Consider the following 27,329-nt stretch of genomic DNA (forward strand, 5'->3'; position numbering starts at 1 on the left):
TATTGTTACTAATTTGGTTAGCCCAATCTATATGTAGATTAAAGTCACCCATGATAACTGCTGTGCCCTTATTGTACGCATTTCTAATTTCCCGTTTAATGCCATCCCCAACCTCAGCATTACTGTTTGGGGGTCTGTATACAACTCCCACTAACGTTTTCTGCCCTTGGTATTTCTCAGCTTTGCCCATACAGATTCCACATTATCAGAGCTAATATCCTTCCTTACTATTGTGTTAATCTCCTCTTTAACCAGCAATGCTACCCCACCTCCTTTTCCTTGTTTCCCGTAAATGGAACTCTGAGTGCGGTACTGAACCGTACAGATCAGAAACATCTCGGGTTAGATCCCTCATCTATGCTGGCTTGGCTGATCTCAGCAGTGGCGAGGGGATGTCCTGTAAATGGCTGCAGAGCCTTGAAACAAGAGGAGGGGTAGGGGGAAAAAAAAAACACCCAGTGACTCCAGTTAGGAAGTGTAGCGAGTGTGGACACCAGTGGAGGTCGGGGCCTGCCTTGACTGCAAAAGTCCACACTCGCTACAAAGGCTGGCACGCGAAGAAGGGCTACTTGCGCACAATCCCCAGAGAGTGGTGGAATTGCACATCAGCGTTAGTCAGCAACTCCACAAGAGGGGAGGAAATGGAAAAGTCAGACAATGTTAGGGTGTACCTTACACCCTCTGTAAACTTGAGCCCATCCAAAACTCTGCTGCCCATATCTCAACTCGCACCAAGTCCCTTTCACCCATCACCCCCTGTGCTCGCTGACCTACATTGGCCCAGCAACATCTCGAATTTAAAATACTCAACCTTGTTTTCAAATCCCTCCATGGACTCGCCTCCCTCCCTATCTCTGTAATCTCCTTCAGCCCCACAACCCCCCCCCCACCCCCCCCGAGATCTCTGCGCTCCTCCACTGCTGGTCTCTTGAGCATCCCGGATTTTAATTGCTCCACCATTGGTGACCGTGCCTTCAGCTGCCGAGGCCCTAAGCTCTGGAATTCCCTCCCTAAACCCCTCTGCCTCTCTTCCTCTCTTTCCTCCTTTAAGATGCTTCTTAAAACCTACCTCTTTGACCAAGCTTTTGGTCACCTGTCCTAATATCTTCTTATATGGCTCGGTGTCAAATTTTATTTGATAATCGCACCTGTGAAGCTCCTTGCAACGTTTTGCTTCATTAAAGGCGCTCTATAAATACAAGTTGTTGTTGTTGTTGTCGTCTTCTAACCTTCCTTTCTTTTTAATGTGTTGCCAGGACGACGAGGACTTTTTAACAGTGTGCATTGGTGAGATGTTCCTGGAGTTTGTTAACATGCTGCCAGCATTTCAGACTTACTGCATCCACCAGTCCACCTCCATCAACATGCTCAACACTCTGGAGAAAGAGAAGGAGCTCCTCAGGTAGAAATCCCATCACCCCTTTCCACCCTGTGGAACTTGGTTATAATGACATAGAAAGGTCGGAGCAGGAGCAGGAGCGGGCCATTCAGCCCCTCGAGCCTGTTCCACTGTTCAGTTAGGTCAAGGCTGATCTGTACCTCAACTTCATTTACCCGCCTTTGTTTTCCTTAATACCCTCACCTCAACAAAAATTTATCGATCTTAGTCTTGAATTTTTCAATTTCAATTCAGCGGACGTGTACTTGAAGAGGACTAACTTGTAGGATTATGGGGAAAAAGTTGGGGATGTGGGACTAAATTGGACAGCTTCTTCTTAAACTTATCTATGTTATTCGCCTCAACCACTCCTTGTGGTAGCGAGTTCCACATTCTCACCACTCTCTGAGTAACGAAGTTGCTCCTGAATTACCTATTGGAATTTTTTTTATGGGATGTGGGCGTCGCTGGCAAAGCCAGCATTTATTGCCCATCACTAATTGCCTCCTTGAGAAGGTGGTGGTGAGCCGCCTTCTTGAGCCGCTGCAGTCCGTGTGGTGATATTTATGGCTCCTAGTATTGGTCTCTATTCACAAGTGGAAACACCTTCTCTACGTCCACCCTATCGAACCCTTTCATAATCATAAAGACCCCCCCCCAGCCTTCTCTTTTCTAGAGAAAAGAGCCCCAGCCAGTTCAATTTTTCCTGATTGGTATAACCTCTTAGTTCTGGTATCATCCTTGCAAATCTTTTTTTGCACCTTCTCCAGTGCCTCTGTATGCTTTTTGTAACATGGAGACCAGAGCTGTACACAGTAACTCCAAGAGTGGTCTAACCAAGGTTCGATACAAGTTTAACACAACTTCACTACTTTTCAATTCTATCCCTCTAGAGTACACAAAGGGTTAATGACGGTCCCGTGAACATGAGCACTTTGGTGTTTACAAGGAGTCCCTGATACTGTCACCTCCTAACCCTGAATAAGACCTACGTTCAAAATGTCAATTACTTGATTATACTAATAATAAAAACAGAAAATGCTGGAGATAGTCAGCAGGTCAGGCAGCATCTATGAAGAGAGAAACAGAGTTAACGTTTCAGGTCGATGACCTTTCGTCAGAACTGGAAAAAAAGCAGGAAATGGAACAGATTTTTAAGCAAGTGCAGGGGCTGGGAAAGGGGGGAGGGGATGAAAGAACAAAAGGGAAGGCCTGTGATAGGATGGAAGGCGGGAGAATTAAAGAGGCATTAAGAGATATTCAAGGCAAAAGGAGATGGTAATGGGACCAGTTAAGAAACAAAGGATGGCTCTAGATGAAGTGTGAATTGGGCTGGCAGAATGAAAGACAATTTACACTCCATCTCGAGCCATCCTTTGTTTCTTAACCTGTCCCATTACCATCTCCTTTTGCCTTGAATATCTCTTAATGTCTCTTTAATTCTCCCGCCTTCTATCCTATCACAGACCTTCCCTTTTGTTCTTTCATCCCCTCCCCCCTTTCCCAGCCCCTAAACTTGCTTAAAAACCTGTTCCACTTCCTGCTTTTTTCCAGTTCTGACGAAAGGTCACCGACCTGAAACGTTAACTCTGTTTCTCTCTTCACAGATGCTGCCTGACCTGCTGAGTGTTTCCAGCATTTTCTGTTTTTATTTCAGATTTCCAGCATCTGCAGTATTTTCTTTTTGTATTAGTTGATTAAACTAGTCAGGGCTGTTTTGAACAGACTTGCTCTGGGTTAACCAAGCGTTCTATTGCTTGCTTCTAGGATCTTCCTGGACGTGTCCCAGAATGACAACACGGCACTCCGTCGCATGAACCTCCGGTCGTTCCTGATGGCCCCGCTGCAACGGGTCACTAAGTACCCCCTGCTCCTCAGCCGGATCAGTAACTCCACGCCGGAGTACCACCCGGACCACTGCGGCCTGCGGGAGGCCAAGAGCAGGGTGGAGTCCCACCTGGAGCACATCAACATGAAGACCAAGCAGGAGGGCGCCCTGCCCTGGTCGCTGCGCTCCTTCCGCCGTGAGAGCCGGCGCAACCGGGAGGTCGTGGACATTGAGATGAGGGAGATCGCCATTAAGGCGGTGGGCTGGCCGCGGGAGGACACGCGCTTCGCCATGGAAGGGACGCTACAGTCCTCGCAGCCCAACGACGGCCAGTGGGCCAAGAAAGGCAGCAGGTCGCTCAAGTTCCAGAACCTCCACGTGCTCCTGATGGTCAATGCGGGACGCGAGGCCGAGCCCGAGCCCGGCCAAGAGGGAACGGCGGGCGAGCACGGCTGGGACCCGCTGCCGGTGCGGGACGCCGCGCTGGTGCTGATCCGGGACAAGAGCGGCGGCAAGTTTGCTTTGTTCCGCCGCCCGATCCACCTCAGCAATTGCGTGGTCTCCTCGGACCCGGACTGCGACGACACGTTCGAGCTGCTGGACATCCGCAAGGAGGCCTTCATCTTCCGGGACGCCGACAAGCCGCGGACCCGCCACTGGTTCAGGCTGATCAAGCGCTACTCGCGGGACCTGGGCTCGTGGCGGAAGAGGCGAAACGCGCTTCCCAATATCATGATCAACGCGACTTACAGCAGGGCCTGAGCCCAGTGAGAAATGGAGGTCATCTCTCCCCTCCACCACCCCACAAAAAAAAACAATGTTACGGGCACTGGTTCTGAACGGCCAGGGTTGGAGACGGAGATGGGGGGGCGGGGTGGTGGGGGGTTAGCGGTCAGAGGCTCATCCTTCTGAACAGAGCTGCCAACCCTCCAGGGTTGTCCTGGAGTCTCCAGGAATTGAAGATTAATCTCGCGGACACCACTGCGAGAAAAACCCTAATTACTTTCTTTAAACACGTTCGCTAATTTAGTTATAAAGATATTGGAGATGGGACAAATAGGCTCTTTGACTGACAGTCAAGAGTCATCCAATCGGGTATTAAAGAGTCTGACCAGCTACCAATTGGCCGTAGGAAGGCGGGGCCTCGCGATGATGGACGTGTCCGGGCAGCCAATGGAATACGTTGCAATCAGTGTTGGCAACCCGACTTGTGAGTTTATCTCACTTTGCTTCTCGGCTTCACTTAGCGTATTTGGACGAGGCATAATAGAGTCGGCCATCTTGTTCCAGGTGCAATGATCGTACATGGGATGGGGCAGCTCGGTGAGGCCGGCGGTGGGGGGTAGGGTGGGGGTGAGAAGTGAGCATGACTTGATGTCTGCTTTGTTGCTGATCAATTGTAAACTTTCTCAAGTACTCAAGTATTGCCCCCACCCCCCGCCACACACACACACACAGACAGAGCAAGCAGTTGGGTCGCCAACTCTGGTTGGTCTTATTCCAGGAGGTTTCTTCACACGACCTCCCCTGTCTTCAGTCCCGTCAAACAGACGTATTTCCCTCCATCTCCAATACTTCTTTAATTAATAAACCTGAAAGTGGTCAAAGATAATGAAAACAAAAGCACAATTTATTTGTTTTAATGCCTGTATGATTTCCCCACCCCGGGTATTTTGCTGGCAGTAATGTCCTGGAAATCTCCAATTCCTGGGGTCTCCAGGCCAATTCCTGGAGGGTTGGCAACACTAAGTGAGGTTGGGGGGTGGGTGCAGGAGAGGGCGATGGACTTTTATATGTTTAAAAACACAGACATTTCACATCCCGTTTACATTTTAGAAGTTTCTGGTTACAAACTTTAGCCCGCGGCCTAACAGCGGACGGGGCCGCTCGCGAGCCGCAGCCCAGTGCAGTTTTGAATGCGGTTTCCCGTCACATTGGACCGGTCAAGAGGAAAGGTGACCGCGGCAACTGTATCTCGTGTATTAGTCTAACCTACAAAGCACTTTCTGTCCGTATCTCTCCTCCAGGAGCCTCCTCATAACCTTATGTGGTTGATGTTGACTGAACTGCCTATATTAACATAACTGCAACCCACCAGTGTTTGACGCTCGATATAATATAGTTCGGTCTTCTCACTCCTTGCCACCAGAAACAAAACCAGTTTCGGTTTGAATCAGCTGTCTGTTTATCCATTTTGGTTTTTAAATGATCTATTTTATATTTATATATATATATATATACGTATATGAAGTCTGGCATCTAGCACATGCCCATCACGCATCAGTTGTCACACTCCTGATGTCACACTTTGTTACAGCGGCAAAACAACCGGAGAAGAATGGGAGCCTGGTATTGAGAGGCGGCTGGAAATTTACAAGCGGTTACAACCGCTGTTCCCCGTGAGCCGCGCTTTGTTCCGCGCGGCCTGTTTCTTTTAATGCGCGGTCCCTTTAAATTTCTGTGTGTGCGCGGCAGTTGCGATGTAAAAGCCGGCGAGCGGCCCGCGCGGGACCTTTCGGATCCCTGCGTGGCGGTCGGGAACCAGAGGACACAGGTTTAAGGTGATTGGCCAAAAGAACCAGAGGCGACCTGAGGACACACTTTTTTTAACGCAGCGACTTGTTGTGATCTGGAATTTGACAGGAACCGCCCCGCCGAGGTCTCTGCGCCAATCCAATTCTGGCCTCTTGCGCATCCCCGATTTCCTTCGCTCCGCCATTGGTGGCCATGCCTTCAGCTGCCCTAGGCCCTAAGCTCTGGAATTCCCTCCCTAAAATTCTCCATCTCTCTCACTCTCTCCCCCTCTCCTCCTCCTTTAAGATGCTCCTTAAAACCTACTTCTTCGACCAAGCTTTTGGTCACCTGTCCTAATATCTCCTTAGCGGGAGCATTGGTTACAACTAGTCCTCTGATTGACATCAGCCCGTTTATGAGCGGTTCACATTTACCTATGTAGAGCAGCAGTCTCGAAGGCACAGCCCAGGTTAGCAGCTAAACATTGCGTCCATGCTCCAGACCCCCCCAAACCCCGCCCGTGAGCAGGGCCACAGGAGATCGGCCAGTGTCATATATCAATATCGTACACTTAGGTGTCATCTCAGCAATGCGAAGGTGTGCTACCTCACTCGAGCTGGGTTACGAAATGCAATTCATGCTGCATTGGGTTAGACACCGCCATGATCTGGGTTTAAATCTGGTCCAGACTAATGGGATGACTGTCTCCTTTGCTGCATGTAAGGGCTCAATGTGACGTGAAGTTTGTTCGCTCTCATTCCTCACCACTAATATCCCTCAACTTGATGAGCACAAACATTTCACAAAAAGGTTTTCTAAAAATGGTTATGTACCCAAAACACTCCTCTTTACTAAACCCATTCCAACTACTTAAATCTATGTATATATATATACTAGCGCCAACCATCAGGGGACTGTACTGTAGGATTGGTCAATCGTGAAGCTTTCTTTGGAGGTAACGTGCGCGTAGGTACGCTCTATAACTTTCGAGCGCATAGCCGGACAGACGCACAGGTGAGGACAGACAGACAGAAAGAAGTAGCCGTTTATATATATAGATATATAAAATATTTCAATGCTGCCAACATTTTTCCTTCATTAATTCCTGTCCATGTTATTAATGGTACCTGGCTATGTAAACATGTCACACTCTCATTACCCATATCCCCATAGTCCTGCAAATTTTTACCCTTCAAGTATTTATCCAATTCCCTAATGATTTTGATAGAGTAAATAAGGAGAAACTGTTTCCATTGGCAGAAGGGTCGCTAACCAGAGGACACAGATTTAAGGTGATTGACAAAAGAACCAGAGGCGACATGAGGAAACCCTTTTTTATGCAGCGAGTTGTTGTGATCTGGAATTTGACAGGAACCCGCCGAGATCTCTACGCTCCTCCAATTCTGGCCTCTTGCGCATCCCCGATTTCCTTCGCTCCACCATTGGTGGCCATGCCTTCAGCTGCCTGGGTCCCAAGCTCTGGAATTCCCTCCCCAAACCTCTCCACCTCTCTACCTCTCCCTCCTCCTTTAAGACGCTCCTTAAAACCTGCCTCTTTGACCAAGCTTTTGGTCACCTGTCCCTAATATCTCCTTATGTGGCTCGGTGACAAATTTTGTTTGATAATCGCTCCTGTGAAGCACCTTGGGATGTTTTTACTACATTAAAGGTGCTATGTAAATGTAAGTTGTTGTTGTTGTGGTCCTCCACTCATGCAGACATTCTGTGCCACGCATGCATAGGAACGCATCAATAGGCAGAACTGGAAGAGACCACTCCGCTCTGTCTGGTCCAGTCCAAAGTTCAAAAAATATCCCACCCTATCTTGCCTCTCATGCCCCTCATTGAAACTTATAAAATTCTAACAGGACTTGACAGACTAGATGCAGGAAGGATGTTCCCAATGGCGGGGGAGTCCAGAACCAGGGGTCACAGTCTAAGGATAAGGGGTAAGCCATTTAGGACAAAGATGAGGAATTTCTTCACCCAGAGAGTGGTGAACCTGTGGAATTCTCTACCGCAGAAGGCAGTTGAGGCCAATTCATTAAATATATTCAAGAAGGAGTTGGATATATTTCTTAAGGCTAAAGGGATCAAGGGATATGGGGAGAAAGCAGGGACAGGGTACTGAATTTGGATGATCAGCCATGATCTCATTGAATGGCGGAGCAGGCTCGAGGGGCCGAATGGCCTACTCCTGCTCCTATCTTCTATGTTTCTATTGCTTTCTCTGGTTCGTTCTTGTTTTTGCTGATCCCATCCACCCTACTGCCCCCTTGGACAAACTGTTCCATATACTTATGACCCTCTGTGTGGAATAGTTAAAGCTAAACCGTTTATTCTTCTCCCTCTTCTGAGTTTGGATCCGTGCTCCCTCATCATAGAATTTATCAAAGACGATATTGGCGTTCAGTTTATCTCGACCCCGTGCAATCTTGAATACCTCAATCGGATCTGGAAGACCTTGATGTCCATGGTCTTATGTGCTTATGTAATATGACCCGAGTTTAATCCATTCCCAGTGACTATGAATTACACAACGTAAGACTTGATACTAAATAAATGTCATCTGCATCATCAAATGCAAACCGCATTCAGCCTTCAAAATGGCAGACTGGTAAAACTGTCGAGGGGAAAATAGTTTCCAGAGCGAGTGGTATCTCATGATTCCATGTAATCCCACTGCTTCTGGGGTCGGCCAATCGAATTTATGATTGCGCAACTTAAATGTTCTATCTTACAGTCTTATTCCTGGTCCAGCAATGCCTCAATTATAAAATTCTCATTCTTGTTTTCAAATCCCTACATGGCCTCGCCCCTCCCCCTATCTCTGTAACCTCCTCCAGTCCTATAACCCCTCCGAGATCTCTGCGCTCCTCCAATTCCAGCCCCTTGCGCATCCCCGATTTTAATCGCTCCACCATTGGCGGCCGTGCCTTCAGCTGCCGAGGACCTAAGCTCTGGAATTCCCTCCCTAAACCTTCTTCACCTCCCTACTTCTCCCTCCTCCTTAAAACCTACCTCTTTGACCAAGCTTTTAGTCACCTGTCTTAATATCTCCTTACGTGGCTCGGGTGTCAAATATTTTGTCTTATAACACTCCTGTGAAGCGCCTTGGGACGTTTTACTACGTTAAAGGCGCTATATAAATACAAGTTGTTGTTGTTGTAATGTAACACATAGGATGAAACTTTGAACATCAGTTGGGGGGGGGGGGGGGGCTGCGAAAACAGATAGAATCATAGAATGACACAGCACAGAAGGAGGCCATTCGGCCCATTGCGCCTGTGCCGGCTCTCTGAAAGAGCTCTCCAATTAGTCCCACTCTCCATGCTCTTTACCGTTAGGCCTGCAGATTTTTCCTTTTCAAGTTTTCAAATTTGTCTCCTTGGTGCAGAGAGGGTTAAGGGGAGATTTGATTGAGGTGTTCAAAATTATGAAGGGTTCTGATAAAGAGTAAATGAGGGCCAACTGTTTCCACTGTCAGGAGGGTTGGTAACCAGAGGTCACAGATTTAAGATAATTGGTAAAAGAACCAGAGGGGGAGATGAGGAGAATGTTTTTTACGCAGCGAGTTGTTGTGATCTGGAACGCGCTGCCTGAAAGGGCGGTGGAAGCAGATTCAATAGTAACTTTCAAAAGGGAATTGGATAAATACTTGAAAAGTAAAAATTTGCAGGGCTATGGGGAAAGAGCAGAGGAGAGTGGGACTAATTGGATAGCTCTTTCAAAGAGCCGGCACAGGCACGATGAGCTGTATGAGCTCCTTCTGTGCTGTGTCATTCTATAAGTATTTATCCAGTTGCCTTTTGAAAGTTATTACTGAATCTGCTTCCACCGCCCTTTCAGGCAGGGCATTGACAGGAGCAGATCAGAAGTCAATGGAAAGGAAAGTCTGGCAGGGTGTATAACGGGCGGCTGAAGTGTAAAGTTTTGCCCATAGTGTCAGCTTGGCTCAGTAATAAAACTCAGAAGGTTGTAGGTTCAGGCCCACTGCAGGAGTGCTGCATTATCACAGTTGCTATCTTTTGGATGAGACGTTAAGCTGAGGCCTTGTCTTCCAGCTCATGCGTACATTAAGAATCCCGGATCCCCAATGCTTCATTTAAAATTCTCCTCCTGACATTTACTTCCCTTCATGGTCTCGCCCCTCCCTATCTCTGTCACATTCTTCAGCACTACAACAACCTCCGCCCTCCCCTCCCCACCCTCCGTACTCACAGCTCCGACATTGGCCTTTGGTTCATTCCCCCCTCCCTTCGCCCCATCATTGACAGTTGCCCCCTCACTCTGGGATTCCCACCCTAAACTTCTCTGCCTTTCCAACACCCTCTTCTCCTTTAAGGCCCTCCTTAAAGCCCTTTGACCAAGCTTCCAATATCTCCTCTTTTTTGTCGGTGTCTATTTTCGTCTGATTACGCCTCTGCGAAGCGCCTTGGGATGTTTCTCTACATTAAAGGCGCTACATAAATGCAAGTTGTTGTTGACGAAGAACAAAGGAGTGTCCTTAAATAACAACAGAAAATGCTGGAAAAACTCAGCAGGTCAGGCAACATCTGTGGAGAGAAATTTGAGTTGACGTTTCGGGTCGAACCCTTCTTCAAAACTGGAAAGAAAAGAAAATAGATCGAAGGCAGGGCTGTGATCGGACAAAAGAAGTGAAAGAAACAAAAGAAGTGAAAGAGACAATAAAAGGTATTCGAAGCTAGACGAGATGGTAATAGGCTGAGATTAGGTGTGAAGTGTACTGGCAGGGCAAGAGATAGCTGCCAGATGTGAGAGAGAAACAAAAGGAAAGGGGGGGGGGGAAGGAGTGGAAAGATTACAAGAAAAAAAGGAATAGGGGCCGAGGTTATGATCTGAAATTGTTGAACTCGATATTGAGTCCGGAAGGCTGTAAAGTGCCTAATCGGAAGATGAGGTGCTGTTCCTCGAGTTTACGTTGAGCTTCCGTGGAACAATACAAGAGGCCAAGGACGGTGAGGTCCGAGTGGGAATGGGGCGGTGAATTCTTGGTCAACATTTATCCCTAAGCCAACACCACTAAAAACAAATTAGCTACTCATTTATTTCTTTGCTGCTTGTGGGACCTTGTTGAGGACAAATTGGCCGCCATGTTTGCCTACATTAGAACACTGACTACACCAAAACGTAAGTAGCTCATTGGCTGTGAAGCACTTTGGGATGTGCTGGTAGGGTCGCCAACCCTCCAGCATTGCCCTGGAGTCTCCAGGAATTGAAGATTAATCTCCCGGACACTGCAGCCAGCAAAGCCCGGGAGAAAGGACAAGGGCAGCAGGCGCATGGGAACGCCACCACCTCCAAGTTCCCCTCCAAGTCACACACCATCCCGACTTGGAAATATATCGGGCCGTTCCTTCATCGTCGCTGGGTCAAAATCCTGGAACTCCCTCCCTGACAGCACCGTGGGAGCACCATCACCACACGGACTGCAATAGAGGCATTAAAAAAATGGTGTGTTTTCTTTTCTTCTGTTTATTAGTTCTAAAAATATTGGAGGTGGGGGGAAAAAAGGCTGTTTGACTGAGAGTCAAGAACCATCCAGCTGGGTAATGAAGAGTGTTCGCTTTGAATCTCATTGAAACTTATAAAATTCTAACAGGACTAGACAGACTAGATGCAGGAAGGATGTTCCTGATGGTCGGGGAGTCCAGAACCAGGGGTCACAGTCTAAGGATAAGGGGTAAGCCATTTAGGACTGAGATGAGGAGGAATTTCTTCACCCAGAGAGTGGTGAACCTGTGGAATTCTCTACCACAGAAGGCAGTTGAGGCCAATTCATTAAATATATTCAAGAAGGAGTTGGATATATTTCTTAAGGCTAAAGGGATCAAGGGATATGGGGAGAAAGCAGGGACAGGGTACTGAATTTGGATGATCAGCCATGATCTCATTAAATGGCGGAGCAGGCTCAAGGAGCCGAATGGCCTACTCCTGCTCCTATCTTCTATGTTTCTATGTTACGTTTCTATTTCTTTACGTAAAACACACTTGTGGTGATGAAGAGTTTTGCTGGAGAGGCTCAATGCAGGCAGGGAAGGACAAAGCAGATGGTGGGGAGAGAAGCAGGCAAGAAGGAGCGGAAGCAGGCCGGATCGGATACAAGCACTGCAGTGGGCCACAAGAGACCAAAGGCAGATGGAGAACAGAGAAAGGAGCATTTCAAAGGAGCAGATCCTACGGTTTTGGAGAGTGGAATTATCCTGTCCCGCTTCCTAATGATAATGCTTTTAATATCTTACCCAAGAATGCCCGTGAGTGTGAGGAGGGCTTTAAGCATGAATTAAACAGTCGTCACTGTGAGTTCTCAGGGCACCATCTGATTTGTTCTGACTGAGCTGCATTGCTAAGAGCTGCTGTATTAGTAGAAGGATGAACTTCACTGCCAGCTGTAATGGACTGAAACTTTACCGCTGCTTCAAGCTTATTTACTGTTCTGCTTTGTTCTCTGAACCTACTCACTTGAAACTCTTAGACGATTCCCATCTCTCTGTTCACGAGGTAGATAGGCAGGACAGTCTTTCAGCCCATCTCACCTCCTCCATCCACAACCTTGCCTCCACTCACAATGCCCAACTCTTTCTTAAATGCCTCCACACACCAGTCGCTCTTGTTGTAACAAACTTCTTGACCTGAGTCTTAAACCTTCACCAGTCTGACCCTGTGTCAGTTTTGTCCTACAGTTTTGCTTGAGTTGGTAATCGTGTTCTGAAATTAACTTTTTACGACCTTATATACCTCATCCATGCCTTTGTTACCTGTAGACACGACTATTCCAACGCTTTCCTAGTCGACCTCCCACCTTCGGTAAACTTGAGCTCATCCAAACCTCTGCTGCCCGTGTCCTAACTCGCACCAAGTCCCGTTCACCCATCACCCACTGTGCTCGCTGAATTACATTGGCGCCCAGTCTGAAAACACCTCAATTTTAAAATTCTCATCCTTGTTTTCAAATCCCACCATGGCCTCGCCCCTCCCGATCTCTGTAAGCTCCTCCAGCCCTACAACCCTCTGAGATCTCTGCGCTCCTCCGATTCTGGCCACTTGAGCATCCCCGATTTTAATGGCACCACCATTGGCGGCCGTGCCTTCAGCTGCCTGGGCCCTAAACTCTGGAATTCCCTCCCTAAACCTCTCCACCTCTTTCTTCTCCTTTAAGACGCTCCTTAAAACCTCTCTCTTTGACCAAACTTGGTCACCTGTCCTAATATCTCCTTATGTGGCTCGGTGTTAAATCTTGTCTGATAATCGCTCCTGTGAAGCGCCTTGGGATGTTTTACTACGTTAAAGGCGCTATATAAATACAAGTTGTTGTTGTTGTTGATGTAGGCCGCCCACCTCTGTCACCTAGTTTGTTCCTATCTTCGCTCACACAATGTATGCCCACTGTCAGTTGGAATTCTGACCAGAGGGAGGGAAGGCAAGTCATTCTTTAATTGGGAATGTGCGGATCACTGAATTGATCCCCACTCAGTAATTTAGTTGAGTTGGTGCCTATCCAAATTTCTCCAGTTTGGATTCTGATGCAGGCTAATTTGGATGTTTTTAAATCAGACTGTATTGCCGATCCTTCTGGTAGACATTCATCGTTTTGAGACTTGTTGCTTGGTCAGTCGAGTGTCTGACCTGCATGGAAACCCATCACCATGCACGATGAGAGTCTCCAAACCAAACTACCGAGAAACCCACACAGGTAGAGTTTCTGTTTGCCCACTATGGAGTGTAAACTCTCGCCCTATAGGGATACTCCACTTACACAATTCCAGGGAGCTTAGGCACTGATTGGTAAGAACCAATGTATATTCAATGTATACCAATGAATGTATTGAGTATATTCAAGAGTGAGATCGATAGATTTTTTGACACTAAGGGAATCAAGGAATATGGGGATAGGTAGGTGGAGTTGAGATAGAAGATCAGCCCTGATCTTATTGAATGGTGGAGCAGGCTTGAGGGGCCATATAGCCTACTCCTGCTCCTATTTCTTATGTTGTTAACCAATGGCGTAAAGACCCCATGTGTATATAATACTACTGGAGTTTAACCATATAAAACCTACCAGCACAGAACATGAAGTTTCCTGCTACTTAGCCAGCCAGGACTACCCTATCCATTAGGGCACTGACTTGCATGGTTTATCTGGACGTGACAGGTCGATCCCTCTACCTACCATTAATGGACCTAGCTGGCTGATCAATCATCAGCAGTGCCCTGGATTATTGCAGACTGGGCTCGGGTGTTGGATTAGCAAGTCTGATGCACAGGGCTGACTTGGTTCCGGTCTTTCAGCACAGGCATATAATCTTGCAGCCACTGAGGGAGCGCTGCACTGTCGGAGGTGCCGTCTTTTTTATATTTTTATTTGTTTATGGAATCAGGGCGTCGTTGGCGATGCCAGCATTTATTACCCATCCCTAGTTGCCCTTGAGAAAGTGGTGGTGAGCCGCCTTCTTGAACTGCTGCAGTCTGTGTGGTGATGGTACTCCCACAGTCCTGTTAGGGAGGGAGTTCCAGGATTTTGACCCAGCGACGATGAAGGATCAGCGATATACTTTTAAGTCAGGATTGTGTGTGACTTGGAGGGGAACTTGGAGGTGGTGGTGTTCCCATGCGCCTGCTGAACTTGTCCTTCTAGGTGGAAGAGGTCACGGGTTTGGGAGATGCTGCCGAAGAAACCTTGGTGAGTTGCTGCAGTGCATCTTGTAGATGGTACACACTGCAGCCACGGTGCGCCGGTGGTGGAGGGAGTGAATGTTTAAGGTGGTGGATGGGGCGCCAATCAAGTGGGCTGCCAATCAAGTGGGCTGCTTTGTCCTGGATGGTGTCGAGCTTCTTGAGTGTTGTTGGAGGCTGCACTCATCCAGGCAAGTGGAGAGTATTCCATCACGCTCCTGACTTGTGCCTTGTAGATGGTGGAAAGGCTTTGGGGAGTCAGGAAGTGAGACACTCGCCGCACAATACCCTCAGATGAGATGTTAAACCGAGGCCCCAGCTGCCCTCTCAGGCAGACCATTGAAGATCCCATGGCATTATTTGGAAGAACAGCAGGGAAGCTCTCCCCGGTGTCCTGGCCAATATTTATCCCTCAAACAGCAACATAAAAAAAGACTATCTGGTCATTATCACATTGCTGCTTGTGGGATCTTGCTGTGCGCAAATTGGCTGCTGCGTTTCCAACCTGACAACAGTGACCAACTTCAAAAAAGTACTTCATTGGCTGTAACGCGCTTAGGGACGCCCTGAGGTCGTGGAAGGCGCTGTAGAAATGCAAGTCTTTCTTTGCGCTATTGCCCAAGGCAAATTTCTACCTCGATCTCTGTCTCTGCCAGGTGGGAGAGGGATGGGATCACAGCTGGTTATTCTTCGATGAGGATTAAAATTCACTAAGAAACCCCAATAACTAATCTGTGCTCATTATAGGATGCAGAATTAATGGAGTTGGGGGGGGGGGGGCGGGGGAGGTGAAGATTGAGGGCTATTTTTGAAAATGAAATTTTTGGTGTCCAATTTGCACTTTAGAAACGTTCAGGTAGCCTACTCAAAGCCCTGCCATGTGATGGACTGGTCAATCGCAATTCAGGCACCAATACAGCACCAAGGTTGCGGAAATCAGTAGGACAGACAATTATCGGACAATGAGATGGCCCTCGTGCCTCCCAAAGGGACAGGTTTTCACCAAAACCAGCGGTGCCCAGCGTCTGAAACAGCTAGGAAGAAAATAAATAGAGGAGGATAAATCGAAAGAAGAATGACTGGCATTTATATAGCACCATTCATGACCTCACGATGCCCCAAAACGATTTACGGTCAATGAAATACTTTTGAAGTTGTAATGTAGGAAAAGCAGCAGCCAATTTGCGCACAGCAAGCTCCCACAAACAGCAATGAAATAAATGACCAGATAGTCTGTTTTTAGTGATGTGGGTTGAAGGATATGTATTGGCCCAGGACACGGGGAGAACTCCCCTGCTCTTCTTCAAAATAGTGCCGTGGGATCTTTCACGCCTCAGTTCAACGTCTCATCCGAAAGACGGCACCTCCGACAGTGCAGCGCTCCCCTGGAGTGTCAACCTAAATTTTGTGCTTAAGTCTCTGGAGTGGGACTATGAACCCACAACCTCCTGACTCAGAGGCAAGAGTGCTTACCCACTGAGCCACGGCCGACGCCTAAATAACTGGCTATCTAATAGTGCGTGACCGCCATTTCAAAATATCCTCCAACTCAATGCGCGCAAACACCAGGGGAGATCTGCCAATGATAGATTTTTTTAAAAAGAGTACATTTCGGTCTGGCATCTTAGGCACTTGTAAGTAGGTCATCTTACTGTATATCTAGTCTTCGCCAGACACCAAGTGGAGTATCTTTCCATGCTTGCCAGCCCGTCAGTATTTGGATCGTGACTACACCATAAACCTGCCCCCTTTCTACACAAACCGCGGTTACGGCACCTACAAAGTTACAAGCAAAGATTTAGGCTGTTGTTTGTAGTGATATAATTACACATACTTAATCCTGAAACCTCAAGACTTGTGAGAAACCAACTCTTGAAGTGTGCTTTAACTTTGTAATTCCCCCCTCACCCCACCCTGGAATTTTTTTGTACCATAACTGTAGGTAATTCCTTACGACTTAAAACGTGGACCGGACATTACTGAGGTGTGTATAGTGTATTATTGTTCATCTTATAATAATTAAAAAAACAATTCTGAAGAACGTGCAGAGATGTTTTCTTCATACTTACAAGTTCTCGGTAAATCGGCGGAACCGTCAAGGCCGCTGGTTTTCAAATGTGATCCCCAGAACACCAATCAAAAATCCGAGCGGATAATGTTCACCTTCACTGGTTGAACGGTAAATTTGAAGGATGGATTGTTCGCCCGTTATAAACACCCATCCAATTTTTAGCTCTATTGAAATTAGATTAGCCCCTCTAGAGACCAATGTAATGAAAACGGAATTTGACTTATTCAGTCATCAAGCCTGTTTGTCCTGAAAATGTTCATGAGGGGCATGGGGCAGGGGCTTTGGGGGGTGGACGATATATTGATTTGCAGGGTGAAAAGGCGTCACACACTGTCCTTCCGCTGCCAGGATTCGCCCCTACCAGAGCTCATCTGCTGCTGAGACCCTCGTCCATTCCTTTCTTATCTCTAGACTCGACTATTCCAAGGCTCTTCTGACCGGCCTTCCACCTTGCACCCTTCTGTGAACTTGAGCCCAGCCAAAACTCTCCTGCCCGTGTCGTAACTCGCACCAAGCCCCGCTCCCCATCAGCCCCTGTGCTCGCTGACCTACATTGGCTCCCAGACCGGCAACTCCTCGATTTTTAAAATAGTCAGCTTTCTATTCAAAGCCCTCCATGGCCTCGCCCCTCCCCATCTCTGTGAGCTCCTCCAGCCCTCCCAGATCTCAGTGCTCTTCCAATTCTGGCCTCTTGCGCAACCCCGAGTTTCATCGCTCCAAAATCACTGGAAGCTATGCCTTCAGATGCCTAGACGGTAAGCTCTGGAATTTCCCCCCGCCCCACCCCAAAACCTCTCTCTCCTCCCTTAAGACGCTCCTTAAAACCTACCTTATTTGTTCAAGCTTTTGGTCACCTGTCCTAATATCTCATGTGCCAAATAATAGAGGTGCCATTACACTACTAGGTGTATTCTATAGGCCACCAACTCGTGGGAAAAATATGGAGGAGCAATTTTGCAGGGAAATTACAGAGAGATGCAAGAACTATAGAGTAGTGATAATGGGGGACTTCAACTATCCGAATATAGACTGGGATGGTAATAGTGCAAATGGCAGAGAGGGGGAAGAATTTATAAAGTGTGTTCAGGAAAACTTTCTTGATCAGTATGTTTCTGGTCCAACAAGGAGGCATTGCTGGATCTGGTTCTGGGGAATGAGGTAGGTCAAGTGGAGCAAGTGTCAGTAGGTGAGCATTTAGGGAACAGTGATCATAGTATCATAAGGTTTAGATTAGCTATGGCAAAGGACAGGGAGCAATCTAGAGTAAAAATTGGAGGAAGGCAAATTTCAGTGGGATGAGAACGGGTAAACTGGAATCAAAGATTGGCAGGCAAAACTGTAGTGGAGCAATGGGCTGCCTTTAAAGATGAACTAGTTTGGGTACAGTCAAGCTACATTCCCACTAGGGGGGCAAGGTAGGGCAACTAAAGTCAGAGCTCCCTGGATGGTGAAAGAGATAGAGAGTAAGATGAAGCAGAAAAAGAGTGCATATGACAGATGTCAGGTCGAGAATACATCCGAGAATTAGGCTAAATATTGAAAGTTCTGAGGAGAAGTGAAAAAGAAAATAAGAGGGGCAAAGAGAGAGTATGAGAATAGAATTAGGGACAAAAAGGAGACCTATGCATGGAGACAGAGGGTATGGCTGAGGTACTAAATGAGTACTTTGCATCTGTCTTCACCAAGAGGATGCTGCCATAGACATAGTGAACGAGGGGGTAGAGGAGATACTGGACGGGATAAAAATTGATAAAGACGAGGTACTAGACAGACTGGCTGTACTTAAATTAGATAAGTCACCAGGACCGGATGGGATGCATCCTAGGATGCTGAGGGAAGTGAAGGAAGAAATCGCGGAGGTACTGGCCATAATCTTCCACTCCTCCTTAGAAATGGGGGTGGTGCCAGAGGACTGGAGAATTGCAAGTGTTACACCCATGTTCAAGAAAGGGTGTAAAGATAAACCCAGCAACTACAGGCCAGTCAGTTTAACCCCGGTAGTGGGGAAGCTTTTAGAAACAATAATCAGGGACAAAATTAACAGTCACTTGGACAAGTGTGGATTAATTAAGGAAAGCAGGCACGGATTTGTTAAAGGCAAATCGTGTTTAACCAACTTGATCGAGTTTTTTGATGAGGTAACAGAGAGGGTTGATGAGGGTAAAGCGGTTGACGTAGTGTACATGGATTTCCAAAAGGCGTTCGACAAAGTGCCACATAATAGGCTTGCCAGCAAAGTTGAAGCCCGTGGAATAAAAGGGACAGTGGCAGCATGGATACGAAATTGACTAAGTGACAGGAAACAGAGAGTAGTGGTGAACGGTTGTTTTTCGGACTGGAGGAAGGTACAAGTTTTTCCCCAGGGGTCGGTACTAGGACCACTGCTTTTCTTGATATATATTAATGACTTGGACATGGGTGTACAGGGCACAATTTCAAAATTTGCAGATGACACAAAACTTGGAAGTATAGTGAACAGTGAGGAGGAGAGTGATAGATTTCAAGAGGACATAGACAGGCTGGTGGAATGGGCGGACACGTGGAAGATGAAATTTAATACAGAAAATTGTGAAGTGATACATTTTGGTAGAAAGAATGAGGATAGGCAATATAAACTAAAGGGTACAATCCTAAAGGGGGTGCATGAACAGAGAGACCCAGGGGTATATGTGCACACACGTTGAAGGTGGGAGGGCAGGTTGAGAAAGCAGTTAAAAAGCATACGGGATCCTGGGCTTCATGAACAGAGGAATAGAATACAAAAGCATGGAAATTATGATGAACCTGTATAAAACACTGGTTCGGCCTCAACTGGAGTATTGTGTCCAATTCTGGGCGCCACACTTTAGGAAGGATGTGAAGGCCTTAGAGAGGGTGCAGAAATAATTTACAAGAATGGTTCCAGGGATGAGGGACTTCAGTTAAGTGGATAGACTGGAGAAGCTGGGGTTGTTCTCCTTGGAGCAGAGAAGATTGAGAGATTTGATAGAGGTGTTCAAAATCATGAGGGGTCTGGACAGAGTAGATAGAGAGAAACTGTTCCCATTGGTGGAAGGGTCGAGAACCGGAGGACACAGATTTAAGGTGATTGGCAAAAGAACCAAAGGCAGCATGAGGAAAAACTTTTTTACTTAGCGAGTGGTTCGGATCTGGAATGCACTGCCTGAAAGGGTGGTGGAGGCAGACTCAATCACGGCTTTCAAAAGGGATAAGTACCTGAAAGCAAAACATTTGCAGGGCTACGGGGAAAGGATGGGGGAGAGGGACTACCTGAGGCGGTCTTGCAGAGAGCCGGCACGGGCTTGACGGGCCCAATGTCCTTCTTCCGTGCTGTAACCGTTCTATGATTCTATGTGGTTCAGTGTCAAATTTTGTCCGATAACGCTCCTGTGAAGCGCCTTGGGGCTTTGTGCTACGTTAAAGGTGCTATGCGAATGCAATTTTCTGTTGTTGTCTGAATCCAATCCAAACCAATGGAATTCAGTAAGGGCAGAAGATGCACAGCAAGAGGAACAGATTTAAAAGGGAAAGACGTTAGCATTTTTAGGTGGGGTCCACAACCTTCCGACTCGCAGGTGAGAGTGCTGCCGCTGAGATACGGCTGCAAATCTTTTCTTTCTTTGACAGTCGAGTGATGTTTACATGTGGAAATGTATTTTACTTTCAAATCAAGGAAAACTTTTGTACCTTAACCAGGAATACGATTGCATTTCATTTCATTTTGCTTTTAAAACGACAAGGGTTTTTTTTTTACAAAATATTGTCGGGGAATTCAGGTTTAAAATTCACTTGAAAGTGGTGGCCTGGGATGCAGTTCTACAGACGCCAGCCATCTGTTAGTACCTTGTGCAGTGAGTTTGGCAGGCTATTCAATCACATGGGGCATCGCAGCCCAGCCTGATCTTGTCCTCACCTGCTAACCACAGCTTGGGTCACTGGATAGCAAACCCTGGGTGAATACTTGCCCCACTCGAGCCTGGATATATTAGAAAATGTCATCCGTGGCTCAGTGGCCTCTCAGTCAGAAGGTTGTGGGCTTCAAGTCCTACTCCAGGGACTTCAGCACCAAGGCAGCAGCTAATTTGCACACAGGAAGGTCCCACCAACAATAATGACTGCTTTTAGTGATGTTGGTTGAGGGATAAATATTGGCCAGGCAACCGGGGAAATCCACTGCTCTTCAAATAGTGGCATAGGATCTTTTATGTCCACCTGAGAGGGCAGACGGGGCTTCATTTTAACATCTCATCCAAAAGACGGCACCTCACTGGGCGTGTCAGCCTAGATTATGTGCTCACAGTCTCTGGAGTGGGACCTGAACCCACAACCTTCTGACTCAGAGGCGACAGCGCTACCCACTGAGCCACGGCTAAACCTCTCGAGTGGACGCAGAAAATCCTATGTCACTATTTTGAAGAAGAGCAGGGGAACTCAACCTGCTTATCCCTCAAGCAACATCACAAAGAAAAAACAATAGATTATCTGGCGATCATCACGTTGCTGTTTGTGGGACTTTGCTGTGTGTACACTTCAAAAAGTATGTCATTGGTTGTACTGAGTTTGTGAAAAGAAGCTATTATAATTGCAAGTCTTTCTTTTATATTGAGGCCAATCATAGTAAACTCACTTTTTGTCCAACCCAAGACCAGCTCTACAGCAGATATTGTCTGCAGGGCCTCCATGTTCTCTACGATTCAATACCACACTGTGGAATCTCGCAGCACAGATGGAGGCCATTCAGCCCATCGTTCGTGACTGCGCCGGCTCTTTAGTAGAGCTATCCAACTGGTCCCACTCCCCCTGCTCTTTCCCCATAACCCTGAAATTTTCCCTTTCAAGTATTTATCCATTTCCTTCTGAAAGTTACTATTGAATCTGCTTCTTCCGCCCTTCCAGGCAGTGCATAATAACCCGCTGCGTAGAAATTCACATTTCACCTCTGGCTCTTTTGCCGATTACCTTAAATCTGTGCCCTCTGGTTATCGACCCTCCTGCCAGTGGAAACAGTCTCTCTTTATTTACTCTATCAAAACCTCTCATGATTTTGAACACCTCTATTAAATCTCCTCTTAACCTTCTCTGCTCTAAGGAGAACAACCACAGCTTCTCCAGTCTCGCCACATAACCATCCGTGTTACCATTTCTAGTAAATATACACTCCAAGGCCTTGACATCCTTCCTAAAGTGCGGGGCCCAGAATTCGACACTCGACTCCACCCGAGGCCTAGCCAGTGTTTTAGAAAGCTTTAGCATAACTTCCTTGCTTTTGTGCTCTATGCCTCTATTTATAAAGCTAGAATTCAGAAATCAGCCTAGATACACAGAAAAATTAAAATACAGAGGGGCCTCTCCGTCAGCTGAACGGCTCATGAAATTCACTGTCTGGGATCACACCCGAAAGCTGGGGACTTGGGGTGAGGTCGTGGAGGGGCAGCATTTTCAGGAGAGGAGCTACATATGACTGTAAATCAGTTAATGAACTGGCAGGTTATTGTGGGAGGACAGCGCCCCCTTATGGTAGAACACCGCCACCCCGGTTGTAGCACCCTCACCTCTGAGTCGGAAGGTTGCGGCTTCGAGTCCCACTCCAGAGCTCGGAGCACAAAATAATCCAGGCTGGCACTCCAGGGCAGTGCTGAGGGAGTGCTGCACGGTCAGAGGTGCCGTCTTTCAGGTGAGATGTTAAACCGAGGCCCCGTCTGCTCTCTCTCAGGTGGACGTAAAAGATCCCATGGCACTAGTTCAAAGAAGCGCAGGGGGGAGTTCTCCCCGGTGTCCTGGCCAATATTTATCCCTCAACCAACATCACTAAAAAACAGATGATCTGGTCATTATCACACTGCTGTTTCTGGGAGCTTGCTGTGCGCAAATTGGCTGCCGCGTTTCTTACATTACAACAGTGACTACACTTCAACAAAGTACTTCATTGGCTGTAAAGTGCTTTGGGATGTCCACGGGTTGTGGAAGGCGCTACATAAATGCAAGTCTTTCTTTTTTTCTTTTTATTTGCAGTACATAAAACTGAAGTTAAATGACTAACTTGAGCCCAACTTTAGTGGCGAGAGTGGGATGAATTGTACATTTACAGGAAAGCTCAGCACTTTAAAAGGACTACAATCATAGATTATTCTCTTGGAAAAAAAATAAGGTTGCGCACAACCCCTTTAACACTGAAAGTTTCACAGAGGAAAACTAAACCTCTTTAAACACGAGATCCCGGAAGTGTGGAATAATTTCACTCCCTTTGCCATACGCTGGAGTCACAGTGTAACCAACATCTTCCCGTCTCCAATACCATGGTTACATCATAAACAATGTCCGTCAATAACCGATTTCCCCCCCCGCCCCACCAAAAGTTATTTTTCTGCCACCTTGCCCTCGGCGGGCTCGTCCCCCCTCCCCAGCCCCCGGATTGACAGGTCGTACACCACTTCCTCTATCTTTTTCACGTCGTACTTTAGGCCGTCGTAGCGCTTCCGCAGGGAGTCGTTCTTCAGGTTGAGCAGGCGGAATCCGGAATCCAGCTCGTTGATAAAGGAGGAGATTCGGAGGGGCCGGGCGTAGTCGCCGGCGGTGACGCTGTTCAGAGCGAGCCTCGACTACCCGGCGTGCGGGAAGAGAACGGGAAACACTGCGTTATTACAGAAGGTTCAAAAGCGGACGTCAACAACCCTGTTTTATTGCCCCTCCGATTAACCTCCTCTTCTCCGCAGCCCCATTCACTCCTTCCCCCATCAATGTTCCCCCCTCCCACCATGTTCTCCCCTCCCATCAATGTTCTCTCCCCTCCCCCATCAATGTTCTCCCTAAAGGAGTTGACTTCTTGCTGGTTTACATGGTGGGGAGAGGGAGGTGTGCTCAGGTTCCTTGTCTGTGTGGCCATTGCTCATGCGCGTTTCTAAGCAGTGAATATTGGCAATCTGTTCCTTGAGGTGGGGGAAGAGAGGTATCACAACACAACCCAGTCAGGCCCTCACCTGAGATTCGCACACAGAAGGGAGCTTTGGATGGTGGTCAGGTGTTGGAACCCCGGCTCATTTTCCTCTCCCTAATCCTGAGGGACTAAAGCCAATTGTGGCAACCCCGCCCTCCCACCCGCTATGGAGATTTCCTAATAGAGGCCAGGAATCAAACCCGGGAATATCCTGATCCGTGCGGCTCAGCTACTTCCTGGATAAGCCCCCTCACGGTGAACTACGGGACCATGATTCACGTGTAAGTGTTGGCGGTGTTTGCCGGCAAGACTGAACTGGCTGAGGCTCTTTTCTCTAGAAAAGTGAAGGCTGAGGGGTGACCTGATAGAGATCTTTAAGATTATGAAGGGGTTTGATAGGGTAAACCTAGAGAAGATATTTCCACGTGTGGGCGAGTCCAAAACTAGGGGCCATAAATAGAAGAGTCACTAATAAATCCAATCGGGAATTCAGGAGAAACTTCTTTACCCAGAGAGTGGTGAGAATGTGGAACTGGCTACCACAAGGAGTGGTTGAGGCGAATAACATAGATACATTTAAGGGGAAGCTAGATAGGTACATGAGGGAGAAAATAATACAATAACAACAACAACTTGTATTTATATAGTGCCTTTAACGTAGTAAAACGTCCCAAGGCGCTGCACAGGAGTATTTTAAGACAAAAAATTTGACACCGATCCACATAAGGATAAATATGGGCAGGTGATCAAAAGCTTGGTCAAAGATGTAGATTTTAAGGAGCGTCTTAAAGGAGGAAAGAGAGGTAGCGAGGTGGAGAGGTTTAGGGAGGGAATTCCAGAGCTTAGGGCCTAGGCAACAGAAGGCACGGTCACCAATGGTTGAGTGATTATAATCAGGGATGCTCAAGAGGGCAGAATTAGAGGAGCGTAGATTATCAAATAGGAGGTTATGCTGATGGGGTGAGATGAAGTAGGGTGGGTGGAGGCTCGTGTGGAGCATAAACACCGGCATGGACCAGTTGGGCCGAATGGCCGGTTTCTGTGCTGTATATTCTATAATATAGTCACTCCTTCGCAGCCCAGCCCAGTCCTGACCTCACATCACATTCACACACGTGCACTTCTCTAGCAGGGGTTACTGGATGGCAGCAGGAATTCTGTCCGACTTTCCCCCTTCCCTAAGTCTATCCTCGACTCCTCACTTCGACCATCAACTTCAAGTGCCGCCCGGACACACTCTCCTTGGGAAGTCTGAACAATCAAAAGGAATCTCACCTATTGGCCACTCATTCAATGTTCTCACCCCCACCCCGCCCCCCGGTGTCACTGGCAAGGCCAGCATTTTATTGTCCATCCCTTGTTGCCCTCAAGGTGGTGGTGAACCGCGGGGTATGGGGAGAGAGCGAGACTATGGTATTGAGATAGAGGATCAGCCATGATCTTACTGAATGGCGGAGCAGGCTCGAAGGGCCGAGTGGCCGACTCCTGCTCCTATTTTTCTATGTTTTGTTCTAGTCTGTGTGGTGAATTTCTTTTTGTAGTGGTTTGATACAACTTGCTAGGCTGTTTCAGAGGGGCAGTCGAGAATCAACTACCTTGCTGTGGGTCTGGAATCCCATATAGGACAGGTTTCCTTCCCTAAAGGACATTAGTGAACCAGTTGGGTTTTTACGACAATCCGATAGTTTCACCAGCTTTTTATTCCAGATTTATTTAATTAACTGAATTAAAATTCACAAACTGCCAGTGGTGGGATTTGAACTCCCATCGTCCAGGCCTCTGGAATACCAGTCCAGTAACATAACCACTATGCTACCGTACCCGTGCTGGCAGGGAGAAACCCAGCATGTGCACTTCTGAGCAGGGATAGGATCGAGCGCAAGTGAAAACAAAATAATTACCGTAACATTGCAAATAAGTACCAGTGATTAACATCCATTTAACACACTAATCAACTGATTAGATGGTGTGTAATTGATGATTGAGAGAGCACAAGAAAATGATCGGATATTCCTACAAATTCCCGCGTGAGTCACTGCACAGTAATCGGCAGCAGGGATCCTGTCCAAGTTCTCCCATTCCCTAGTCCTGGAACACGGAGGGTATTTGCTGCCTCTCCGATTAAAGTGACATACAAGGGGATTTCCCGACTAAATTATTTACAAGGATGGTTCCAGAACTGAGAGATTACAGCTGCCGGGAAAGATTGCAGCTATCGAGAGAGATTGAACAGGTTGGGGCTTTTTTTCTTTAGAAAAGAGAAGACTTGGAGGTGACCTAATAGAGGTCTTTAAAATTATGAATGGTTTGGACAGGGTAGATGTGGAGAGAATATTTCCACTTGTGGGAGAATCCAAAACTAGGGGCCATGAATACAAGAGAATACAAGATAGTTACTAATAAATCCAATGGGGAAATAAGGAGCAATGTCTTTGCTCAGAGAGCAGTTAGAATGTGGAACTCGCTACCACAGGAAGTGGTTGAGACAAATGGCTTAGATGCTTTCAAAAGGAAACTAGACGAGTACATGAGAGAAAAGGGAATAGAAAGATATGCTGAAAGACTGAGATGAGGACGATGGAATGGGAGGAGACTCGTGCGGAGGAGTGTAAACACCAGCACAAACTAGTTGGGCCGAATGGCCTGTTTTTGTGCTGTTTATTCTATGTAATCTATGTAATGCTATGCAACTAGCAGCAGAAAGCAAGTGGTTTGCGGTCAAATGAACTGATTCAATGACTTCTCCCGCCCACTGATACAGTAATCCCTCCCCAACTGCGGGGGATACGTCCCTGAAAACCCCCGTGGTTAGTAAAACTGCGGTTGGCAAATACAGTATAAATGTTCAAATAACACAATAATAAAAAAGAATATAAAAGCAATAAAATCATGTTATTTACCTTAATCCTAAATTAAAAACCGCGTATACGCAAAATTCACTGCCGCGGTTGGCAAAAGTTGTCGCAGAAAGGAAACCGTGTATACGTGAAATCTGTGTATGGCAAAACCGCGGTTGGGGCGGGATTCCTGTATATATCCAGTGGTGTTAGTTCTAGCAATCAAAATGAAGAGTGACCTCAATGAGCTTGTTGTGTTGTGATCCAATTTGGATGGTTTAATTATAGATTAACGCAGCCCGGGAGCGAGTTACGAATGGGAATCTGATTGAGGGGTTAAGATGATTTACCTACAGAATACCCAGGAGTGAGTTACAAGCTGTAGTCTAATCGAGGGATTGAGACGGTTGGCAAGTAGAAAGTTTGTGGAGAACAATATCTCCGGCCCTCAGTGAGTTGCGTAAATGTTCGACCTCACGAGCAGCGCTGAGATTGACTCTACAGGTTCTGTCGCCTTTAAGTGGCATCCCATCAATCATTACTGTCTCTTACCAGTTCATTAGCCAGGATCAGTAGTCCTGAAAGATAGTCTTCGATATCGAGATGAAAGCCTCTGTCTCGGTGCACTTCAACTGCGTCCCACACCCACAAAAACAGTTAGAGTTAGGCATGGCAATTGTACCTTCAGTCAATTAAACAGTACATGCAAATAACGCACAATTCACAGAATCATACAGCACAGAGGGAGGCCATTCGGCCCGTCGTGCCTGTGCTGGCTCTTTGAAAGGGCTATCCAATTAGTCCCACTCTCCCCTGCTCTTTCCCCCAGTAAGCCCTCCAAATTTTTCCCCTTCAAGTATTTATCCAATTCATAGTCTTAGGATAAGGGGACGGCCATTTAGGACTGAGATGAGGAGAAATTTGTGAATCTTTGGAATTCTCTACCCCAGAGGGCTGTGGATGCGCAGTCGTTGAGTATATTCAAGACAGAGATCGATGGATATTTGGGCACTAAGAGAATCAAGGGATATGGGGATCGGACGGGAAAGTGGAGTTGAGGTCAAAGATCAGCC

The 27,329-nt window shown here is 47.1% G+C and overlaps 2 protein-coding genes across 2 annotated transcripts in view; one reads left to right on the forward strand and one right to left on the reverse strand.

Annotated features, from left to right (window-relative positions):
- arhgef49 (Rho guanine nucleotide exchange factor 49) overlaps positions 1–15,172 on the forward strand; it is a 227,943-nt gene extending 212,771 nt beyond the window's left edge. The window contains exons 7-8 of the mRNA XM_085986825.1: positions 1,257–1,402; positions 3,146–15,172. Coding sequence (XP_085842951.1) covers positions 1,257–1,402; positions 3,146–3,968 — 969 coding nt within the window. The 3' untranslated portion in view covers positions 3,969–15,172. The remainder of the gene's footprint in view (positions 1–1,256; positions 1,403–3,145) is intronic.
- Positions 15,173–15,464: 292 nt separating this feature from the next.
- The window catches only part of tsn (translin), a 31,957-nt gene continuing 20,092 nt past the window's right edge, over positions 15,465–27,329 (reverse strand). The window contains exons 5-6 of the mRNA XM_085986823.1: positions 26,809–26,888; positions 15,465–23,084 (exon numbers count right to left, since the gene is read on the reverse strand). Of these exons, the coding sequence (XP_085842949.1) occupies positions 22,842–23,084; positions 26,809–26,888 (323 nt within the window). The 3' untranslated portion in view covers positions 15,465–22,841. The remainder of the gene's footprint in view (positions 23,085–26,808; positions 26,889–27,329) is intronic.

The sequence above is a fragment of the Somniosus microcephalus genome, chromosome 4, assembly GCF_052327205.1.
Source record: "Somniosus microcephalus isolate GS21.2 chromosome 4, FLI_Smic_1.0, whole genome shotgun sequence".
In the NCBI taxonomy this organism is placed as follows: domain Eukaryota; kingdom Metazoa; phylum Chordata; class Chondrichthyes; order Squaliformes; family Somniosidae; genus Somniosus; species Somniosus microcephalus.